Source organism: Littorina saxatilis, unplaced genomic scaffold, assembly GCF_037325665.1.
Source record: "Littorina saxatilis isolate snail1 unplaced genomic scaffold, US_GU_Lsax_2.0 scaffold_744, whole genome shotgun sequence".
NCBI classification, from domain to species: Eukaryota; Metazoa; Mollusca; class Gastropoda; order Littorinimorpha; family Littorinidae; genus Littorina; species Littorina saxatilis.
Window position 1 is genome coordinate 5,001 of NW_027129240.1, and position 22,765 is coordinate 27,765.

General features: G+C 43.9%; 1 protein-coding gene across 1 annotated transcript; it reads left to right on the forward strand.

Moving 5' to 3' along the window:
• The first annotated feature begins 1,965 nt into the window (after positions 1–1,965).
• LOC138957512 (3-[(3aS,4S,7aS)-7a-methyl-1,5-dioxo-octahydro-1H-inden-4-yl]propanoyl:CoA ligase-like) lies at positions 1,966–9,971 on the forward strand. Its single transcript, XM_070328625.1, has 6 exons — positions 1,966–2,108; positions 3,017–3,339; positions 4,593–4,905; positions 5,474–5,762; positions 6,818–7,060; positions 9,606–9,971. Exons 1-6 carry the CDS (start codon positions 1,966–1,968, stop codon positions 9,969–9,971), a joined length of 1,677 nt encoding a protein of 558 aa, XP_070184726.1.
• The last annotated feature ends 12,794 nt before the right edge of the window (positions 9,972–22,765 follow it).

Genomic DNA, 22,765 nt, shown 5'->3' on the forward strand with positions numbered 1-22,765 from the left:
GGAGGATTTTTGAACTGTAAATGCACTCAGCTGCAACAAAAACGCAAAACGAAGGCTGTGAGCTGCACTGTGCCTTTAATTTATGCTGGGAGTTTTGGCAATCTCAGAACAATCGAGCAAAACAACAGAATAATGATCACCAAAAGTGGAGTGTACTACTTGTACATTTGAAACAGCGGTCTTATCATCAGTATAAATGGGATCAATAAGGGTTGATGAATTATTGGTTTCTCTGGTAGGGGTTTTAACTAGCTGGTGAAGACCAAATAGAGCTGTGGTTGAGCCACAAGTTGTTTGGGGTCTCGATAAATTAATATTATAAACACCAAGCAATATTACATTCTCATCCCGAATTGCTCTGTCCATCATTGAAACAAAATCATCATTCCAACTTGTTGTTTCAGCAGGGTTTCGATGAATATAACATATAAACAAAAGCGATGATTTACCAATTTTCAAAGAGAGAGAAAGATAGAGAGAGAGTGTGTGTGTGTGTGTGTGTGTGTGTGTGGGTGTGTGTGTGCTTGCAGAAATGGTTATGTTTATTTCTTCTGAACATTATATCCCCTTTGTCTAAAGGGCTTTTAAAGCTGAGGACAATAAACTCTCAAAGCGTCTCACACTCACACACACACACACACACACACACACACACACACACACACACACACACACACGCGCGCACGCACGCACACACACACACACACACGCACACACACACATACACACACACAAACACACACACACGCACACACATACAGACACACACACACACACACACACACACACACACACACACACACACACACACACACACACACTGTAAAATACTCGACCGTTAATATAACCTCATGGGCCATCAAGGGCGGATATGGGGTATGGTTACACGGGTTACGTAACCCCCAGCCCCCCCAAAAAGAGGTAATTTATTGGCTCAGGATGCACCAGATAGCTCTATTTTGCTTCTTTGGATAAAAAAATTTCCGGGGGGCATGCCCCCGGACCCCCCTAGAGGCTTAGGCGCCTTCGGCGCCGTCAACTTGTATCTTCGCAGTCATTTTGTAACACCCCCCTCCAAAGTGAATTGATCCGCCCTTGGGCCATTACAAAGAACTTTATTATTAACTATTATTTTCATTTAAATGGGGAGCCTCAATGTAATAGCTGAAAAGCTTTTACGAGCCTACAATGTGCATGGCAGCAACCGATTGCCACACACTATATAGCACTAAGCAGGCCATTGAACGAGAGTAGTGTTTCTTGTTCTTGCCATTATGAGCAGGCATATTGAACAGTTTCGCACATGATTTAACGTTATGAACAAAATTAATGTAGTTCAAGGCAGTCATAACAATTCCACCTTCAATAACGTTGGCAGTCTCTTTGTTTTTGGATTTCCACCTTCGATACGAAAGTTGTTTTAGTGCTTATAGTTCCCACAAAGCGCATCATCAACAGCTGTGGTAAGTAAATTTCTAATTTTAACGAGCGACAGGTATATATAAAGCTATCACTACTTGTTAGTGTCTGGCACTACTATACATTTATACAACGGAGTAAGAAAAACAATCGTCCTTAGTCCTCCCGCAACGAAGCTGTGCAATTTTCTTCAGATCGGATAAGTAAGACATGTGGTTTGTGTGTATATGTCGTGAGGCATTTTGTTTTGTTTGTTTGTTTGGTAAAATAAAGAGAAATAACATGAGATAATATATTCGAAGATAAAATGCGATGCGAAGATATCAAAAAGCAACCACGAACAACGAAATCCAAAATAGAATTGAACAAAATGAAACTACATTCAAATAAAATTAATTCAGAAAAAAACCAGACAAAGAAAACAACAACAAAAGCAACCAAACAAAGACAGACACTTTTAAAAGCAACGACTTTTGGGGGGTTATCTGACGCCCGTTCTGTTGAACAAACGTTTGCTTTTTTTTTCTTCCTAAACAGATTCGAACCATGGACTCCATATCTCGCACTGTACCTGCCATGTTGCGCCGCTGGGCCACCGTGAATCCAGACACCCCGGCCTTCATCTATGTGGACTCAGCAGGAGGGCGCAACGTGTTGACAGGTTCTCACGTCTACCGGTTCAGCTCCAGGTGAAAAGGATCTTCATTACGGGAGTTGCTTGCCCATGAACGATGGCGACTTCCGGTTGTGAACAACATTAAACAATGCATTCTGCGCAATTACGACCAGTTCGGTCCTAATTAAGGTCCAAGCTTTGTTGTTCTTACCTTTCCGTCTATCAATTCGAGCCAAACAGTTCGCCCGTTGAAAATGTCCTTCTGTAATATATGACTATTGGGTGACGTCATTAATCGATCAAGACCAAAGTCAACTTTCTCTAGATGGCTGTCCAAAATAACTTGAACCCAAGACCAGTCAAAAGTGGCCTTGATACTGAAGGAATAAGGAACGTACTCAAATAGTCGTATATGCAAGACAAAATTTGAAGCGAGCGAACATGACACAGTTTGGCTCAGTTTTATGGACCAAGAGTCTTGAAAACTTTAGAAAATGAAAGTTTGGATCCTAACTACGACCGAACTGGTCGCATAAACACAGATTCATTGTAGTTTTTGTATTTGCATCGCCCAGCCATGAAACTACCAAAATTGAAGCAGTATAAACCACAACAAAAGACCTGTTGACAAAGTCAAATGCATTCTCAAAAACGATCATGTACAAAATATGTGGTTTTTCTCCAATTGTAAAAATGTCTAGAAGACAGTAAGCGAAATTAAGATCTAAAGTGGAATGCACTTTTCCCCAAATAATTATTTTGAAATGTCTGTGTTTTATTCTCATTTTCCTGCTGACAAAAAAAAAGTGTAATCTGTCCCGAATAGAGAAATAGGGACATGCCAACAACCCCTGCCGACATTTTTCAGCACGAAACTTGAATGTGTCTTGTTCGACTTACACCGTGTTTTTCTGTACGCTGTTATATCTGGCAATAGTCAAGTTTACTATCAGTCTGTACGATGGATGACACTCTGTACAGGTACGCAGCCATCTTGCGGCGCAACGGTGTGAAGCCTGGCACCACGGTATGCAACACTCTGCCCAACTCACCGGAGGGACTCCTGACGGATCTGGGCGTCATACTAGCCGGGGGAGTGGCCATGAACGGCCAGCTTGTTCTTTCTGACGGCGAAGACCTTGTCGGAAACCTCAAGAATTCTGCGGCCTTCGCCGTAATTTTGGATCCTAAAAATCCCAAGGGTGCAGCAAGAGTGCTAGAGAAGAGGGCGCATTCCAAATCAGAGTGTGGACAGGTTGGTTATTGTTGTGTCTTGTGTGTTAATGTTCCTATTTCAGACCTGTGTTTTTATATTTAGTCAAGTTTTGACTAAATATTTTAACATCGAGGGGGAATCGAAACGAGGGTCGTGGTGTATGTGCGTGTGTCTGTGTGTCTGTGTGTCTGTGTGTGTGTGTAGAGCGATTCAGACTAAACTACTGGACCGATCTTTATGAAATTTGACATAAGAGTTCCTGGGTATGAAATCCCCGAACGTTTTTTTCATTTTTTTGATAAATGTCTTTGATGACGTCATATCCGGCTTTTTGTGAAAGTTGAGGCGGCACTGTCACGCCCTCATTTTTCAACCAAATTGGTTGAAATTTTGGTCAAGTAATCTTCGACAAAGCCCGGACTTCGGTATTGCATTTCAGCGTGGTGGCTTAAAAATTAATTAATGACTTTGGTCATTAAAAATCGGAAAATTGTAAAAAAAAATAAAAATTTATAAAACGATCCAAATTTACGTTTATCTTATTCTCCATCATTTGCTGATTTCAAAAACATATAAATATGTTATATTCGGATTAAAAACAAGCTCTGAAAATTAAATATATAAAAATTATTATCAAAATTAAATTGTCCAAATCAATTTAAAAACACTTTCATCTTATTCCTTGTCGGTTCCTGATTCCAAAAACATATAGATATGATATGTTTGGATTAAAAACACGCTCAGAAAGTTAAAACAAAGAGAGGTACAGAAAAGCGTGCTATCCTTCTTAGCGCAACTACTACCCCGCTCTTCTTGTCAATTTCACTGCCTTGCCATGAGCGGTGGACTGACGATGCTACGAGTAAAATGGCATTGCGTTCAGTTTCATTCTGTGAGTTCGACAGCTACTTGACTAAATATTGTATTTTCGCCTTACGCGACTTGTTTTTTCTAGCCAACAGCAGGTAACTAGTGTATTCCATTTGCTTTGATCTTGATAATGATGATCATGAAGTTCTTACTTCGAACGGTTTTTGCCCTCCACGCTGGCGGTATCCAAACATGTGTTGCCGTGTTGTGAAAAGAGCATCAAACAATTCAAACCCAGTCAAGACGTCATTAATGGGTTTGTTTCAACAATCAAGAGAATCCAAGCCAAGTCAGTAGCCTAAATTTCGTAAGTTTCGTATGATCGTTGTCACATTAAGACATTAAGTTTCATGTTGAGTTCTATCTCTCTCCATCCTTTTCGCAGTGCACGTAACACGCTCTTAGCCTTAAAAAAACAACACGTTTGCTTGTTTCGTTCTGCATCACAGTTAAAGTATCCCGAAATGCCAGCCTTGAAGCGAGTGTTTGAAGTTGACTTTGAAAGAGGCGGCTTGGAAAAAAGGCCTCTGCTTCAGGTTCTTGAAAAAGAGCAGGAAAGCTTCGTGGCTGACGTCACACCACGTGACACAGCGCTCATCTTTACCACCTCCGGCAGTACAGGGTTCTCGAAGCTGGTGCCCGTGAGTCACGAGAACGTGCTCGCTTTGGGAGATGACCTGCACGAACATCTGGACCACCGTCCCGGAGAGGTCATCTATAACGACTGGTCTCAGGGTTGGGGTATAGGGTTTCCCAGCATGTTCCTTGCCCACGGTATAACCAGGTGAGTTAATTTTTTTTGCCAAGGCATTGAGCACATTCGTTTCTTTGTCGCCTGAACTGGCCTTTTTGCCCATTGTTTTCGTGGCATTCATGTAGTAGGAAAATGCTAGAATATTGAATAATGTATCACGGAAATATCTTTTTTAATCGGAAACAAAAAGAGAAAACAATTCAATTTATATCTTCGTGGTAATGGTATTAGTAGTAGAAGTAGTAGTAGCTGCAGCAGCCGCAGCAGCAGCTGCAGCAGCAGCTGCAGTAGTAGTAGTAGTAGTAATAGTGGTAGCAGCAGTAGTGGTAGAAGTAGTAGTAGTAGTAGTACTAGACAGATAGACAGATAGAGAGGGGAGAGAGAGAGAGAGAGAGAGAGAGAGAGAGAGAGAGAGAGAGAGAGAGAGAGAGAGAGAGAGACACACACACACACACCATGCACACACACACACACACACACACACACATACACACACACACACACACACACACACACAACAAGTTTGGATGGACGCAATTCATGTACTTCTCTCTTCAAGTCAAAAGAGAACGCCGATCTGTATTCTTTACTCGTGTAGAGTGTTGCTTGACACCAGCGCTGCAGCCCCTGAGGACGCACTCGCCTTCATGTGGGACGTGATCCGTCGTGAGCAGTGCACTGTGGCCTGCCTGGCTCCTCGCGAGCTGATCAAGATGACAAACCTCTGGCATCGCGAACAACAGGCAGGACAGAAACGGTGGCAGCTCCGCGTGATCGCGTCTTCGGGACAGCCATACCGTAAGACACACATGCTCGTGATTGGAAAGATCACCAAGAGCGTCCTCGTTGTTTACGGGTCCACAGAAACTGCGATGATGAGCACCAAGGTAAGTGCCTTCTCTCATTGAATTGGTTTAAATATATTTTAGTATTATAATTATGTAGTCGTTCCCAGGGGCGGACGAGGGGGGGGGGGGGGAGGGTGCACAGGGTGCACGTGCACCCCCCCTCCAGCAAAAAAAAATGTAAAAAAATTTGGAAAGCTGATTCTATGACCATTTATAAGTTCAAATGGCACCAGATGGCACCATTTTGCTTCTTTGAGCCAAATTTTTTTCCGGGGGGGCATGCCCCCGGACCCCCCTAGCAAATTCGGGCGCTTCGCGCCCATCACATTCACTTTCGATTCAAAGTGCACCCCCCCCTTACAAAGCAACTGATCCGTCCCTGGTTCCACACAAGCTACATAATTATACACTACTCGTCATAAAAACTAGGCAGATACGTTTAAGTGAAGATTTTCGTCATGAGACCGTTTATTATAAATCAATTATAATTATGTCAGGACAACAAATCCATTCCCCAACCTTTTTCAGCAAACGATTGATTTTGCATAAGTTAGTGTCTGTACAGTGGAACCTACAACACAGACACCCCACAAACATCAAATCCATAATAGAAAGGTTCCCGCGTTATATTTGTCAAAACATCAGAACGGCTTAGTCAGAAATATTCAAATATGAACTCCTTATCAACTAATAACAAAAAGCAAATAATAACACACATCCACACACACACACACACACACACACACACACACACACACACACACACACACACACACACACACACACGCACACACACACACACACACATAACCTCCACCAACCACCCACCTCTCCACCCCAAACACCATCACACACTTACAGTCAGTTTGTCATCATTTTCACGACTTCATAACAAGCTGGCTTCAGGGGAGACGTGGATTGTCAAAGGAAAAGCCAATCACGTTGTTTGTTGGACAAAAACGATGTTGTAGACCAGCATTTGTTGTGTTGGTCCTCGGGCCTTGGTCGTTAAAATTAAAACAAAGGACGATGTGGTCCCCCCAAAAAGCTGGTCTGCCAACAAGCCACCAAACATCTTATAATATCCCTAACAGCTCGTCACCAGCAGCGAAGACTACGTGGACTGTAACAACGGCACGCCGCTCAGTGGTGTGAAACTGAGGGTGGTCAACACGGAGCTACAAGACCAGCCTGTGGGACAGCTGGGGGAAATCCTCGCGCGCACTTCTCAACTTTTTGACAGATACGTCAACAACGATGAAGCCACTCAGCGAGCCTTCACCGAGGACGGATGGTACAAGACTGGCGACATGGGTTACTTCAACGACAAGGGGGAGGTAATTAAGGCTTCGCAATAAAGGCTTGTAGCACCGGCCGCGTGGTCTTCTTATTGCTGTTTTATAGACGGGGAATCGAGACGGGGGTTTGGTGTGTGTGTGTGTGTGTGTGTGTGTGTGTGTTTAGGGCGATTCCGAGAAAACTGCTCGACTAATCTTCATTAAACTTTACATACACATTATTTCAATTGATACCCCCAGACGTGTTTTCCATTGTTTTGATCAAAGGATTTGATGCATGACGTCATATCCGGCTAAAGGGTAAAGGGTGGAGATTTTTTTGATCTCCCAGGTCAACTGCTAGTGCCTTATCCCTCTTCGTGTGGACACGCAAACACAAGACCAAGTGCGCACGGAAAAAATCCTGAAGTCCATGTCAGAGTTCGGCGGGTTATAGAAACACGAAAATACCAAGCATGTATCCCCCGATAGCGGCGTATGGCTGCCTAAATGAAGGGGTAAAAACGGTCATGCACGTAAAAACCGTGGGAGTTTTAGTCCATGAACGGAGAAGAAGAATAGTGAGTGAGGTACTTTGGAAAATCTGTATAACTTGGCAAATATATCAAGATAACATTTTCTATTTGTTAAAGGCACAGTAAGCCTCCCGTAGACCATCACCGATACTGTCAGGCTTTTACACACAGTAGTACAAACACCCTTTCATTTAAACACTCACCACTTGAGAACATCCTAGGTGCCCTCCGTAAAGAGCGAGCAATTTTCAAAGATATTTTTTTGTGTGGTTTATCTTACCCCCGAGCCATCGTGAACCCGTGTGATCCAGTTTCCTTCTTTTGTCAAGTTTTGACTTAATGTTTTGACATAGAGGGGGAATCGAGACGAGGGTCGTGGTGTATGTGTGTGTGTGTGTGTGTGTGTGTGTGTGTAGATCGGTTCCGAGAAAAACTTCTGGACCGATCTTCATGAAATTTCCCATGAGAGTTCCTGGGTATGATATCCCCGTATATTTTTCTTCGATGACGTCATATCCGGCACTTAGTGAAACTTGAGGCGGCACTGTCACGCCCTCATTTTACAACCAAATTGGTTGACATTTTGGTCAAGTAATCTTCGACAAAGCCCGGACTTTGTTATTGCATTTCAACGTGGAGGCTAAACATTTTTTTTTTAATTAGTTGTCATTAAAATCAAATTTTCGCACACAGATTTAAAATTGATTACATCGTATTCTTCATCAAATTCTGAATCTAAAAATATATACATATGTCATGTTTACTCTTAAAATGTGATCACAATTAACGAAAATAGGTTAATTAGTACTACGACTAAAATGTAAGAAATCGATCCAAAAAGGGTTTCATCTTATTCTTTATTATTTCCTGATTCCAAAAACATATGTGCGGGGATTGACGAAGCTGTATTGTCTCGGTTAAAACAAAAATGCAGTGCTTTCAGTTTCATTCTGTGATTTCAACAGCTTGACTAAATGTAGTAATTTCACCTTACGCGACTTGTTTCACAATGTAGTCGTCAGTTTGTGATTTCAATGCGACTCGCTGTAAGCTTATCTGCAATAGCACGTTATTATGTACCTCTGAATCTAAACGCAACAAACGGCTGCAATTCACACGAACTCTAGCGATGGCTTTTGACAATTTAGAGGAACTGGCGATAGGCATAACCGTCGTCTGCTACGAGAACCACGACCTTGCGTGACCCTGCTTCCGGGCTTTTCCTTTTTCAAACTTTTCAAACTTCGAATTGCACTGATCTTGTCTTGATGAAAAAAGAATTCTTTCATGATTTAAGAATGTTTGTGTTAGAAGCTGTCAATTTATTATTTAGATTTTAAAAGTTAGGTCGATCTAGTGCCAAAAACGCACCGTCCGATTGTCGGATCAGACAATCCGCAAAATTGATACTTTGAAAATTGCTCGCTCTTTACGTAGGGCACCTAAGATGTTCTCAAGCGGTGAGTGTTTAAACGAAAGGGTGTATGTAAAAGCCTGACATAGTATCTGTGATGGTTTACGGGAGGCGTACTTTGCCTTTAACGCCCGTTTTCAAGATGCATAAGTAGATTCGTCCAACAAGTTTAAACTTTTCATGCGGAATTACCAGCTTAACATCAACCTTTAACTTTCTTGTTTTCACTGGTGATTTGTACAACATCCAACCACTACCACCACCCCCCCTCCCCCCCCCCAACACATACACTATTGTTTTCTCATCAAATACATGTAAAACGCGTGTTGTTTCATATCAATATACGGTTGGTTCTTTAAATAAAGCCTCAAATTCACATTAACAAGCATTGTAACGGAGGCCCCAGTAATTTTGGACAAAATCAGTGGAAAAATACCTTCATCTATAAACTGAAAGAGAAACATTAAAAACAATGCAAAAAACATCTTTTTTATAATTTGTGTGTGTGTGTAAACCTGGATGCATTTTTGTCAAGCCTTTTGAAATCATTTATCTCTTCTGTCAACGACAACTCTTCGAACATTTACGAACACTTTAAAACACATTCACAACTTCTTGATACATCTAACAACATGTTTTCCCTTATCATTTTCAGATTTATACGGTATGCCGTTCGTCCTACAGCATTATGCGAGGTTCCTTCCTCCTGTATCCTGGGTGGCTTGAGCGACGCATCAGCCAGTGCCCGGGTGTGGAGCAAATCCTGATTGTACCCGTGCCCGATCCTTTAGTCTTCCAGGAGATCTGCGCATGTGTCGTGCCCCGTCCTGGGGCACAGCTGACGTCAGAAGGGCTGACGGAGTTCTGCAAGACCTTATTTCTGACGTCAGAGAAATCTGAAATGACGGCGGTGCCTAAGTATTACTTGTTCTTCGACGCCCTGCCCACCACAAATACCGGAAAAACCAGTCGGCGTGCTACTGAAGCGGTTGCCAGGCAGCGTTTGGGATTGGAAGGTTAAATCAACCCTTCCAAGCAGACGAACAAATCATAATGGTAAATTTTGCGTTAATAAATTGAGCCACGAAGTAGGCCACTAATATTAATGTTTGCAGTCTTGATAAATCGTCGATAATTATTATGCTTGCTGATGGAAGTGTATGTGTCCGTCGAAAAAGAAAACATGTGTATCACTATCTCTTTGGAACAAAAGCGTCTTGCTAAAGTTTTGCTTTGGTGTGTGTATGTGTGTGTGTTGTGTGTGTGTGTGTGCGTGTGTGTGTGTATGTGTGTGTGTACACGTGTGTGTGTGTGTGTGTGTGTGTGTGTACGTGTGTGTGTGTGTATGTGTGTGTGTGTGTGTGTGTGTGTGTGTGTGTGTGTGCGAATACGAATACGAATACGAATAAGCTTTATTGTCATGAAACGTAGTGTTTATAAGACACGGGAAGATAAATAACCAAATGATTACTGTTACACGACACTTGAGATTGCCACAAGTTCTCAAATGTCGTATAGTTGTGTTCTTTTATTCTACGTCGCCCGTCTTCGCAGCAGCAGAAAACAACTCGTCAAATTGAGTTCGAGGATTTATTCAGCATTCAATACATACAACTGCACAACGTAGCAGAACTCAAATAGAAGCTTTTTTAACATTCAAATCGCGCTGGCATATATAGTAAATACTCAATCTCGAGAATATTCCAGACCGAACACGATACAACTACATTATACGAGCCGTGCATGGACTAAACTAGCGACATTCTCTTATGACGTACATCAAAAGCGCCGACACACTTAATCCGAACGAACGCCATGAACTCACGACTAAAACAGCATGGTAAACAACTTGTTTTGACAGGACTAGAAAGTTCACCTGCATTCTCGTCCAAGCATAAATATTGTGTTTACAAAATATAATATCGGTACTTTCCCACAAAATACAAATAAGTCAACTACATGCAACACACAAAACTGAACCAAAGCTCAGCAACGGTAGCGTTTCCTAACATTACCCCCAACACCAGAAGAAATTTACCTAATTTCTTTCAATCATTGAAACGCTACCTGTACACATATTATGTATACATAACAGATTGAAATCCAGGTATGTACATTAGTCTGTTGGAGAATGAACACAGTTTTAATCACATACTCGGCTGAGAAAATCTGCTCCAACATTGTCTGAACCCTTGATCGATTCCACTCGCATATCAAAGTTCTGCAAGTACATCACCCACCTCATGATACGATTATTCACGAACTTCGCAGAGTTCAGGTAGGTGAGGGGTTTGTGATCAGTCTGAAGCACGAATTTCACCCCTTGGAGGTAGAGTTCAAATTTCTTGATTCCCCACACGATGGCTAAACACTCTTTCTCCATGGTCGAGTAGTTCTTCTCGGCTCCTGACAGCTTCTTGCTGGCATAGCTGACCGGAAACGGTTTACCTCCATGCTCTTGCATCAGCATGGCGCCGATCCCTTCGTCCATGCGTCTGTACGCAAGATGAACTCTTTGGCGGTATCAGGAAGGCGTAGCACCGGGTCTCGTGACATCAGGTCGCGCACGGTCTGGTATGCCTTCTCCTGGGCTGGTCCCCAGAGTATTCGGTTGGGGCATCCTTTTCGGGTCATGTCCGACAAAGGCGCCGTTATGGCGGCGAAGTTTGGAATGAACTCTCTGTAGTACCCAGCCAATCCAAGGAAGGATCGCACCTGCTTCTTGGTTTCAGGACGTGGCGCATTGAGGATCTTGGTGACGTTTTCCAACAAAAGCCCCTTTTGACCTTCTTTCAGTGAATGACCTATGAAGTCAACGTTGTCGGTCCCCAAAATGCACTTGCTGGGTCTCACGGTCAGATTGGCTTTTGTCAGGCGGGAAAACAGTTCCCTCAAAGTCTCCAGATGCTCCGCAAAGGTCTCCGTGTGGACTAGCAGATCATCCCAGTAGTACACAACATTCTTCATTCCTTTGAGCATTTTTCGCATTCCCCTCTTCAGGGTAGCACCACTGTTCACCATGCCAAAAGGCATCCGCAGGCACTCATACGTTCCGTCTGGAGTTGCAAAGGCGGTCTTTGGTATGTCCTCTTCGCGCACAGGAATCTGCCAATATCCCTTGCTGAGATCGATCTTTGAGAAGATCTTACTGCCGGTTAACTGTCGGAATAGATCAGTTGCCGTCGGCATTGGTTCAGGGTCAAACACGGTGATCTTATTGACTTTCCTGAAGTCAATGCATACCCTGTTTGTGCCGTCTTTCTTCTTGACAACAACAACGGGAGATGAGTAAGGGGATGATGATTCACGGATGACCCCCATCTTCAACATGTTGTCGATGTCCTTCTTCAAGGATTCCCGAGCCTGAAACGGGATAGGGTATGGTTTTGAGCGAACAGGAACGTCAGATGTGAGGTGGACTTCATGTTCGACCAAGGACGTAGAGCCTGGAACATCAGAGAACCTATGGGTGAAGTCGCCCATAAAATCATGCAGCTCCTTCTGCTGGTCTTCTGTCAGGTCAGGTCCTAACTTGACGTCATCCACTCCCTCTTTCTTGTGGAGGTCTCCCAACTCCAGTAGTTCCTCACCGTCGAACTCGTCTAGTTCGGCTGGTTCTTCCGCACTTGCTGCGACCTGTACTGCTTCCGGAGGTCTCTCCACATACAGTTTCAGGAGGTTAGCGTGGTAGATCTTGGACTTCTTGCCGACATTCACCTTGTAGTCGTTGATCCCTACCACGGCCTCAACCTCGTATGGGCCTTTCCACTGCATCAGTAGTTTGTTGTGATCAGTGGGAAGCAGTATCAGCACTTTGTTACCTGGTGTAAACTTCCTGTTTACGGCTTTGCGGTCGTAGTAGTGCTTTCCACTATCCTGAGACTTTCTCAAGTTTTCTCTCGCAATCTCGAGAGTCTCCTCCAGTTTCTCTCGCAACTCGAACACGTACTGGTAACTGTTCTTCACTTCAGGTGTGTCCACATCTTTCGTCCACAATTCCTTTAGTATCTGCATCGGGCCTCTCACGGTCCGCCCGTACATCAGCTTGAACGGGGAGAATCCAGTGGACTCTTGTGGCACCTCCCTGTATGCAAACAGCAAGGCATTGATGTAGCGATGCCACTGCCTTGGCTGCTCACTGCATAGTTTCTTCAGCGTGGACTTCAGCGTCGCATTGAATTTTTCGACCAGCCCATAGCACATCGGGTGATAGGGTGTCGTAGTCAAGTGACGAATGCTCAGCAGCCTGTTGACCTCTTCCATGCATTCAGAGACAAACTGTGTCCCCAGGTCTGTGAGGATCTCTTCAGGAACCCCAATTCTGCTGAAAATGTCCACAAGTGCCTCGGCAACAGTCTCGGTGTCAATTTTCTTCAGAGGCACGGCTTCTGGGTACCTGGTTGCATAGTCTACCAGGGTCAGTACCCAACGATGACCCGCTTCACTTGGCGGTTTGATCTCGCCGATGAGGTCAATGGCCACCCTCTTGAAAGGTCGGTCGATCAAAGGCATCTTCTGCAACGGCACTTTCGGGACCCTTCCTCGAGGTATGGTTTTCTGGCAAATATCGCACGATCGGCAGAATCGAGTCACATCTGCATGCAGTCCTGGCCAGTAAAACGCAGCCTGGATTCTGTCCGATGTCTTCTTGACACCCAGGTGACCTCCCATAATAGAGTCGTGGGCCACCTCCATCACCTGGCGCCTAAGTGGTTGAGGCACCAGAACTTGACGTAATGGCTTCCCACCGTTGACTCTCGGGTGCTGGAACACTCGGTACAGGATCTTGGCCTTTACTTCAAAGTGCACAGTGCCTTCGCCCTTAGTCATCTCCTTGACAGGACGACTCCTGTACTTTGTCAAGGTCAAATCAGCTTCCTGTAGCTGAATCAGCCGATCCCTGTCCACGACAGCAGTTGCAGAACTGTTGGTGACCCTGAGTGGCGTAGTTGTTTTGTCCTTCTTCGCCTGGGCTCTGGTCGTCACAGCGCTTACAACCTGCGGCTGGTCGCGGCGATGCACAGTTGCTCTGTCATCTCGTAACAGTTCGCTGATATCTTCATTCGCGAATGGCAGTGGGTCTTCCTCCTCAACAGCAGGCTGAGCTGCGCCCATTCTCCATTCGACATCAGGGTCATCAGGACGTCTCGCACCCCCAATGTTCCCAATTAATAGATCGTACAAGGGCTTCTTCAGGCAGACGGCCTCAACTTCTCCGGTGAAGTATGGAGTATCGATCTGGATTTTTACCACTGGTGCCTTCACGCATTTGCTGTCAGCCATGAGCGTCCACTTGAAGTCACCAGTGAACTTCTCTGTTGGCACCAGATCCTCTTTGACAATGACTCCATTGCAGCCCGAATCTCTGAGAACAGTCACTTCCTGCTTCTCAACAAATCCCTTCGACACGGGCATGTTCGACACTGACACAGCTGCGCTGGCGACGACAGAGATTGACTTGCCATTGGCGAGTAGAAGCTGGCCATCAGATAGACATTCTTCCACGTCCGATGGTGTAGCCACTTGCTCGGCAGCCCTTGGAAGTATGACGCTGCTCGCACATACTTGTTGGTTCGAGCCACTCGTTTGCCTCTTGTTGTCGTAATATCTCCGTCGATGTTCTTGCGCTTTGTCATTGACATGTCCGTTATTTTTCTTTTGGGGACAGTTGGCGACTCGGTGACCCTTGGCATTGCAATGGAAACACGTTATGTTCTGCCCTTCATTGGATGATGGTGCGGACTCAGTTTGTCCCTTGGCAGGTTGGTTTCCCTGGTTCCCGCTCTTCTGGAAAGGTTTCGATGACTTTGACGTCCCCAGGGTCCTTCCGTGAGCAATGAGATAACGCTCAGCAGCATCAGTAATGTCCTTCAAACCCCGCAGTTTTTGCTCTTCCAAGCGGGTCGCCAGGTCCTTCGGGCAGGCATTAAGGAACTGCTCCTTCACGATCAAGTCCCGCAGACTCTCGTATGACTGCTCTTCACCTGATAACTCCACCCACTTCTGCAGGTATGACGACAGGCGCTCCACAAACTGGCTCGGTGTCTCTCCAGACAATGGCTGGCATTCGCGGAAGCGTTGACGGTAGCCCCTTTCAGTGAAGTTGTAGCAACGCAACAGAGCTTCCTTCAGTACATCATAGTCTCTGGCGTCATCGTTTGAGAGTCTAGTGTAGACCTCAAGTGCTGCCCCAGTCAAATGTGCGCTGAGTTGAATCGCCCAGTTGTCGCGCTGCCATCTAGCACTCTCAGCGAACCTCTCGAATCTTGCAAGGTAGCAGTCGATCTGGTCCTTCCCGTCAGCGAATGCTGGAAGTTCCGGTGCCCTGTGTAACATTTGCTGCTGGTTATCTCTTTGGCGTGGTGCCTCGTGCTCATTTTGAACACGCACCATTTCTGTCTGAAGCTCTAAACGCTTCGTCTCCATTTCTATTTGGAGCTCTAAGCGTTTCAGCTCAATTTGCCTTTCTCTTTCTTCACGCTGCGCTTGTCTTTCTTCACGCTGCGCTTGTCTTTCTTCACGCTCACTCTGCGCTTGTCTTTCTTCACGCTCACGCTGCGCTTGTCTTTCTTCACGCTGCGCCAGGAGTCGTGTCTGGGACTCGACGAACTCCGTCAACTGCTTGCCTTTTAGTCCCAGTTCAATTCCTTTTCCCCAGAACTCAGCCATTCTGGTCTTTACCGGTGCGTTCGTCTGTATTCTTTCACAGCCACGAACGTAGACGAATGTAGTCTTCTAAAAGAACACAGTCTCTACCGCACCTCCGATGCTTCTCTCGTCGCTGTTCACCTTCGTAGACGCAGGCTGCCACCCTCCTCGTCTAACGTGACGGCGCACTCTGCTCACGATACGTACACGACGTACCCCAGTCGTATTTCGTAGTATTAATGCACTAGCTCCGCGACGAAGTCCGTCTCGTCCAAACGGCAGCTAACCTCTGTAATCCCGATACACTCCGGCGTCGCTCACCGTACCGAGCTGCGGCGATTACCAAACTCTTCACCAGTCACACCGAATCCACGGTTCCGTAGTCTCAATACTGATCCCTCAGGATACACCCGATTGATGGCTACCTCCTGTGACTGTCTTGACACTGGTCCTTGTTGCTGGAAAACCCTTGGCGTTAAACGTAGATCCCGGCTTGGCCCCCAATTGTTACACGACACTTGAGATTGCCACAAGTTCTCAAATGTCGTATAGTTGTGTTCTTTTATTCTACGTCGCCCGTCATCGCAGCAGCAGAAAACAACTGGTCAAATTGAGTTCGAGGATTTATTCAGCATTCAATACATACAACTGCACAACGTAGCAGAACTCAAATAGAAGCTTTTTTAACATTCAAATCGCGCTGGCATATATAGTAAATACTCAATCTCGAGAATATTCCAGACCGAACACGATACAACTACATTATACGAGCCGTGCATGGACTAAACTAGCGACATTCTCTTATGACGTACATCAAAAGCGCCGACACACTTAATCCGAACGAACGCCACGAACTCACCACTAAAACAGCATGGTAAACAACTTGTTTTGACAGGACTAGAAAGTTCACCTGCATTCTCGTCCAAGCATAAATATTGTGTTTACAAAATATAATATCGGTACTTTCCCACAAAATACAAATAAGTCAACTACATGCAACACACAAAACTGAACCAAAGCTCAGCAACGGTAGCGTTTCCTAACAATTACATTGTTTCTTTTTTTTGTAAGCAATTATATACTAATTCTCCCAATTTAGTTTGTACATGTACTTTGTCTACTTGCAAAAGTTGACTTGGTGCATCATATAAATATATTGCTATTTCATATGTTACGTGGATTTCCATTGGTCAATTGGGCAAAACTGAGCTCAGTGCAAAAGTGATATCGACGACATTTCCGTCGATATCAGTTTTGATATCGACGACCTCTTTATTGCTTCCCCACTTCAAAAACAAAAACACCTAAATTTAAAAACAAACAAATATAGGTATATGAAAATGTAATTATCCACAATTTAGTTGAGCATGTGACAAGACTTTTTGAAAGGAAAGACATTTTAAAATACTGAAAAGTACAAGAAAAGAGTAAACAAAAAGAAATCAGAGGGAGGAATATGGAACAGCCGAAACTGAGACAAATACTTTTGTAATTTCTTTACAGAAAATAAATGTCCAGAGAATTAGCAATATAATTGACTGTCTCGATTTTGATATCGGTCTCAACAGACCATAGCAGAAGGTATCATCACACAGTCCGTCAATATTGGGTAATATAGGTCGATTAATGTCACTCATGATAGATTTTCGTAATTGGTTGTTTTCTTTGCAATTATCTAGAAAATATATTTCATCTTCTATTACTCCACATGTTTCACATAATCTATTTTCCCTAGGTGTATTGCTGTATCTACCAGTTTTAATTTTCAGGTCGTGGGCATTAAAAGTGGACTGATTTTTCCACACATGATCTAATCCAATGACTTCCAACAAATAATATCCATGGATATGTTTCACTGCCTTTGATGTACATATGATTATATACTTTGCTCAGATGAGATGTTTTTGGAAGATCCAATATGTGTAACCAGTACGCAATGATATTACATATTATTGTAATGCTAACTGGGAATCTTCCTAATTCTCCTAGTACTGGTACTACCATAGTTTTCTCAAGAAGAATTTGTTTACAGAATTTTGAATGAACTTTTTCATGTTGATATTTACAAGTCATGCATTCTTTAAACATTTTTGATAAATCTAATAGTTCATTTGTATTAATCTGGTGTGGTATGTTGATATTGGTGAAATCAAACTATCATACAATTGTAACATAACTTTTATGTTGATATCAGTTTTACGGAACGTTTGACGTAAAGCATGAAGTGCTTTGTTTGCTTGTTTGTTCAGATGATCTTGTGCTCTATTTAGATTGCCATTTTTATGTAAGACAACTCCCAAATACTTATATTCTTCAGCTGTTCGAATAATGTCTTCTCCACAATAAAAATATGCACCTTTGGATTTATTTGTGAAAATACTACTACTTTGGTTTGTGTGTGTGTGTGTGTGTGTGTGTGTGTGTGTGTGTGTGTGTGTGTGTGTGTGTGTGTGTGTGTGTGTGTGTGTGTGCTCTTGTTGGTGCCTGTCTGGTAATGTACATGTATGTATTTACACCCCCGGTATAGGGGTGTGTATAGGTTTCACTCGATGTGTTTGTTTGTTTGTGTGTTTGTTTGTGTTCGCAAGTAGATCTCAAGAATGAACGGACCGATCGTCACCAAACTTGGTGAACAGGTTCTATACATTCCTGAGACGGTCCTTACAAAAATTGGGACCAGTCAAACACACGGTTAGGGAGTTATTGGTGGATTTTGGTTTTTTGGGGGGATCAACTACGGCATAACTCTTCCTTATCTTCTCCATGTTTTCAGCGTTTACCTCCCTTCCTTCGTATGGTGCACTATAGTATGAGGGGGGCATCTTCGGATATTCCCGGCGTTCTGTTACTATTTTTAGAAGGTCACCGCAGTGTCCAGAACGTAAATTGGACCCGTAAATTATCCTCACTGTAAAAGTGCAAAGGTCGAATCAATTTATAGCCACGCGAAAAATACACTCTTATCTATCTCTATATATTTATACAATAGATATAGATATATATATATATATATATACGGCTTCTCTGTGTGTGTGTGTGTTTGAGTGTGTCTGTAGAAAACACCTGTGTATTGCACAGTTCTGTTTGTGATGTGGTACCTAGGGCGTCGTCGACAAGTATGGGACTCGACATGATATGATCAGGAATGGCATTATGGCCCCTGAATCATGTTCGTGCTGTTCCCATTCCATGAGTCTGGAAGGGACCTAAGCTTGACGGGTCCATGGTTCGAACCCGTAACAGTGCGCCACTCAAGCCGGGTATTCGGCTCTACTTGCTACCCGGCGAAGCGGCAGATACACCGGGGACAAAATCTGGTCGATGAGATATTTCAATACCTGCTCTCAGCGCGCAGCGCAAACCGATTTTGTTTTTTTGTTTTTCGGGATCTTTTGTTTTCTGTATGCGGTCAGTAGGTGTTACAGAAAGAGTTATATTGATTTGTCTTTTTCTCCGCCTGTCTCTTTGTCCACTCAATCAACTTATTTTAACCACACTTGTTAGCAGTGCCTTCTCAGTTGGTGGCAGTGAGAATGGTAAGGACGGGGGTGTTTTTCCTACCTCGGAGGAATTTCTTGTTTTTTCTCATAATAAGTTTGTCATTTGGGCTTAATATCAAGAACACCCACCAACACAACACTGACACACGTCCACACACACACACAACATACGATTCAAACGAGAGAGAGAGAGAGAGAGGGAGCTTGGCAGGGGGCGAGAGAGTTTGAGAAGGGTGATTGGCATCGATCGAGTGCCCTAATGGAATTTTCCGGGAAATTCCGGACGAAGACCGTGAAAGCTGAAAGACGTTGTGGAATGGGGGGGGGGGGGGGGGGGGGGTAGAAGTAACACTGACATGCTGCTAATGTACTTGCGGACAGAACTAGTCTTTCCTCAGAAAATGATGTGTCACATTGCATGCGCGTTTACGAAATACGTTGAAGCTTCCGTTCTCTGTTGAACCATCGATCGAAAAGTCAAGTTGCCTGGGTGCTATTTTTAGAACTGACGGTATTATTATTCGCTGTCGACAGGCTTGCGGGTGAGGCCTTTTCTCTCTGCCGTTTTATTGACCACTGGACCGAGGTATGAAGCCTGGCTTAAGTAAGCATGACGGTGTACGATAGAATGTCCGACGCATAAATGTAAGATCTTAAAGTGTTGAATAAAAGTGCTTCGGAGTGAATCGAGGGTTATTCAGTGCTGAACTGACTTAAACGCATCACAATAATAGAGCAGAACCCAAATCAAATGCTATTAAAGCGAAAAATTGGAAGACTTTCGGATGTGAATGGAGATACAGATAGATACCTTTGGAGGAGGAAAAAAGACCTATTTTACGTTTCTGTAAAGTATAACACATTGTCAATAATATACATAAACGTGTTCATATTTTAACACAATCGTGCATAGAAGATTCCTTTTTTTTCGAAACCTATCGAATGAGAATTAATGATATTAATCTCCCTGTGTTGTAACACCTGTGCAGCTGTATACCGTCTTCAAGCGACAGGTGGATACTGAGCGACGATGGCATCGAAAGGTAAGGACAATTCTTGCTGCTGGTGTGACTGTCGTGTTTATGCTGGTGTACACAAAGATTGATCAATTGATCTTTACTACTCAAGGATGGAGAATTTAGGCTGTTGCCGAGTCTTAAAATCTGTGACTGCCCCTGCTAAATCTACGACATGCATAAAAATAAACGCATGTAGATATTCATCAGTACTAACTATACAATGTTACAAAGTACGTGCTGCCCTACATGTGCGTTTAAAAGAAAACACTGAATTACGATATCATAACATAGCAAAATTAAGAGAGAGAGAGAGAGAGAGAGAGAGAGAGAGAGAGAGAGAGAGAGAGAGAGAGAGAGAGAGAGAGAGAGAGAGAGAGAGAGAGAGAGAGAGAGAATTGTCTTTTTTAAGTACATGTACACATGATCGTAGTGCATAGAAAGGGAACACAAACCGTTGTGGTTTTTGTCTGTAGTGTTCAACTTTATGATTTCCTCTTTTTCGCAAGAAATTGATTCATTGACTAATTGATTGACTAATTGACAAGACGGATCGATTGATCGATTAACTCGGAAACCATTATGGGGATGAGGTTCTTGTAACTGCCCGGTTTAAATCAGACTTGCCATTTACATATTGCTCCCGAATGATTCAGTACATTTTTATTTTCACAGCTTCCATGCTCATGGTGGGTAGGACCGGAAGTGGGAAGAGCACTTCCGGTAACATGATCCTGCAAAAAGAAGCGTTTGACACTTCCCCGGAGTTCTGTTCCGTCACCCAGGAGTGTAGTCTTCAAAGCAACACCATCCTAGGCATGATTGTGCAGGTAACAGTTTATTGCCTCGTAAACAATTGAACATTCCTAAAACTTTCCAAGGGGAATATAATGTTTCGTCTTCTTTTCTGGCATTTCTTTTCAAGTTAATTGATCCTATACAAATTTGAAAAATAGTATCTGTTTTCTGTCTTTTTGTGGTCTCTGTTTTGTGGTGTTTAATCCAAGTCGTATCCTTTGCCGGTTTCCATGTTGCGCGATTGATGTTGATTCCAGAACCCATATCAGGTTTACCAAAAAGTTATCGAACTCCGTATACTATTTCCTTATTCAATGGATTTTCGCTTCTGTATCCTTTTCTTGAAATTGACATTTTTGAACTTCTTCAAATTTTTCAATTTTTTTCTTCTTCAAATTTCAATGCTTTTCTTAAATTTTCCATGTGTTTCTCCTTTCTCCCCGTCTCAGGTGATGGACACCCCGGGTCCAGGCTATTTGACACGGGTAAGAGCCACGAGGAGGTGGGACTGAGGATCGTGCAGTGCGTCATCAACATGCACCCTGGCCCTGACGTCATTCTCTACGTCATCAGAATCGGAGAAAAGTACACCGCCCAGGATTTCGCCGCCTACCGACGTTTCAAGATGCTGCTGGGGTCCAGCGTGACTCAGCATATGATGGTACTTTTCACTGGCGGGGACAAGCTTATGATGGTACTTTTCACTGGCGGGGACAAGCTTATGATGGTACTTTTCACTGGCGGGGACAAGCTTATGATGGTACTTTTCACTGGCGGGGACAAGCTTATGATGGTACTTTTCACTGGCGGGGACAAGCTTATGATGGTACTTTTCACTGGCGGGGACAAGCTTATGATGGTACTTTTCACTGGCGGGGACAAGCTTATGATGGTACTTTTCACTGGCGGGGACAAGCTTATGATGGTACTTTTCACTGGCGGGGACAAGCTTATGATGGTACTTTTCACTGGCGGGGACAAGCTTATGATGGTACTTTTCACTGGCGGGGACAAGCTTATGATGGTACTTTTCACTGGCGGGGACAAGCTTATGATGGTACTTTTCACTGGCGGGGACAAGCTTATGATGGTACTTTTCACTGGCGGGGACAAGCTTATGATGGTACTTTTCACTGGCGGGGACAAGCTTATGATGGTACTTTTCACTGGCGGGGACAAGCTTATGATGGTACTTTTCACTGGCGGGGACAAGCTCAGAAAACTTGCTGGTACAACCATCGAGCAGTTTGTTAAACACGTTCCCGACAACCTTCACACGGTCCTAAGAGAATGTGGAGAGCAATGCATCGTTCTCAACAACGAATTAACTTTCGCAAACGGCCAAACGCAGGTGGCAAATCTTTTAGGAAAAGTCCAAGAACTGAGACGCATGAACGATTACAGGCCGTACACGTGTTACAGCTACGGGAGGGTTGCAAACACGCTGGAAGAAGTTGAGGCAGTGAGGAGGGAGGTGAGGAGAAAGTTGGGCGAGGTGGAAGAACAAGAAGCCAGAGCTGCACAATACTGGCAGGAACGAGAAGCCCAGTTCAAGCAGATGCTTGACCGACTGACACTCACACAGGGGGTTTATGACAAACGCATGACAGACTTTGCAAAGCAGATGGAAGAAGAAAAACAGAAGAGGTTGGACGCATGGTTACTGAAGAAAGAACAAGAAGAAAGAGCGCTGGAAGCGAGAAAGAAAGAGGAGAAAAGGAGACTACTTGAAAAGAAAAGGGAAAATGATAGAAGGCTGCGGTGGGAAAGAGAAGAACACGAAAGACAAATCCGAAATGAGCAAGAAAGACAAAGGAGGATACAGGAAGAGGAAAGAGAACGCCAGAGAACAA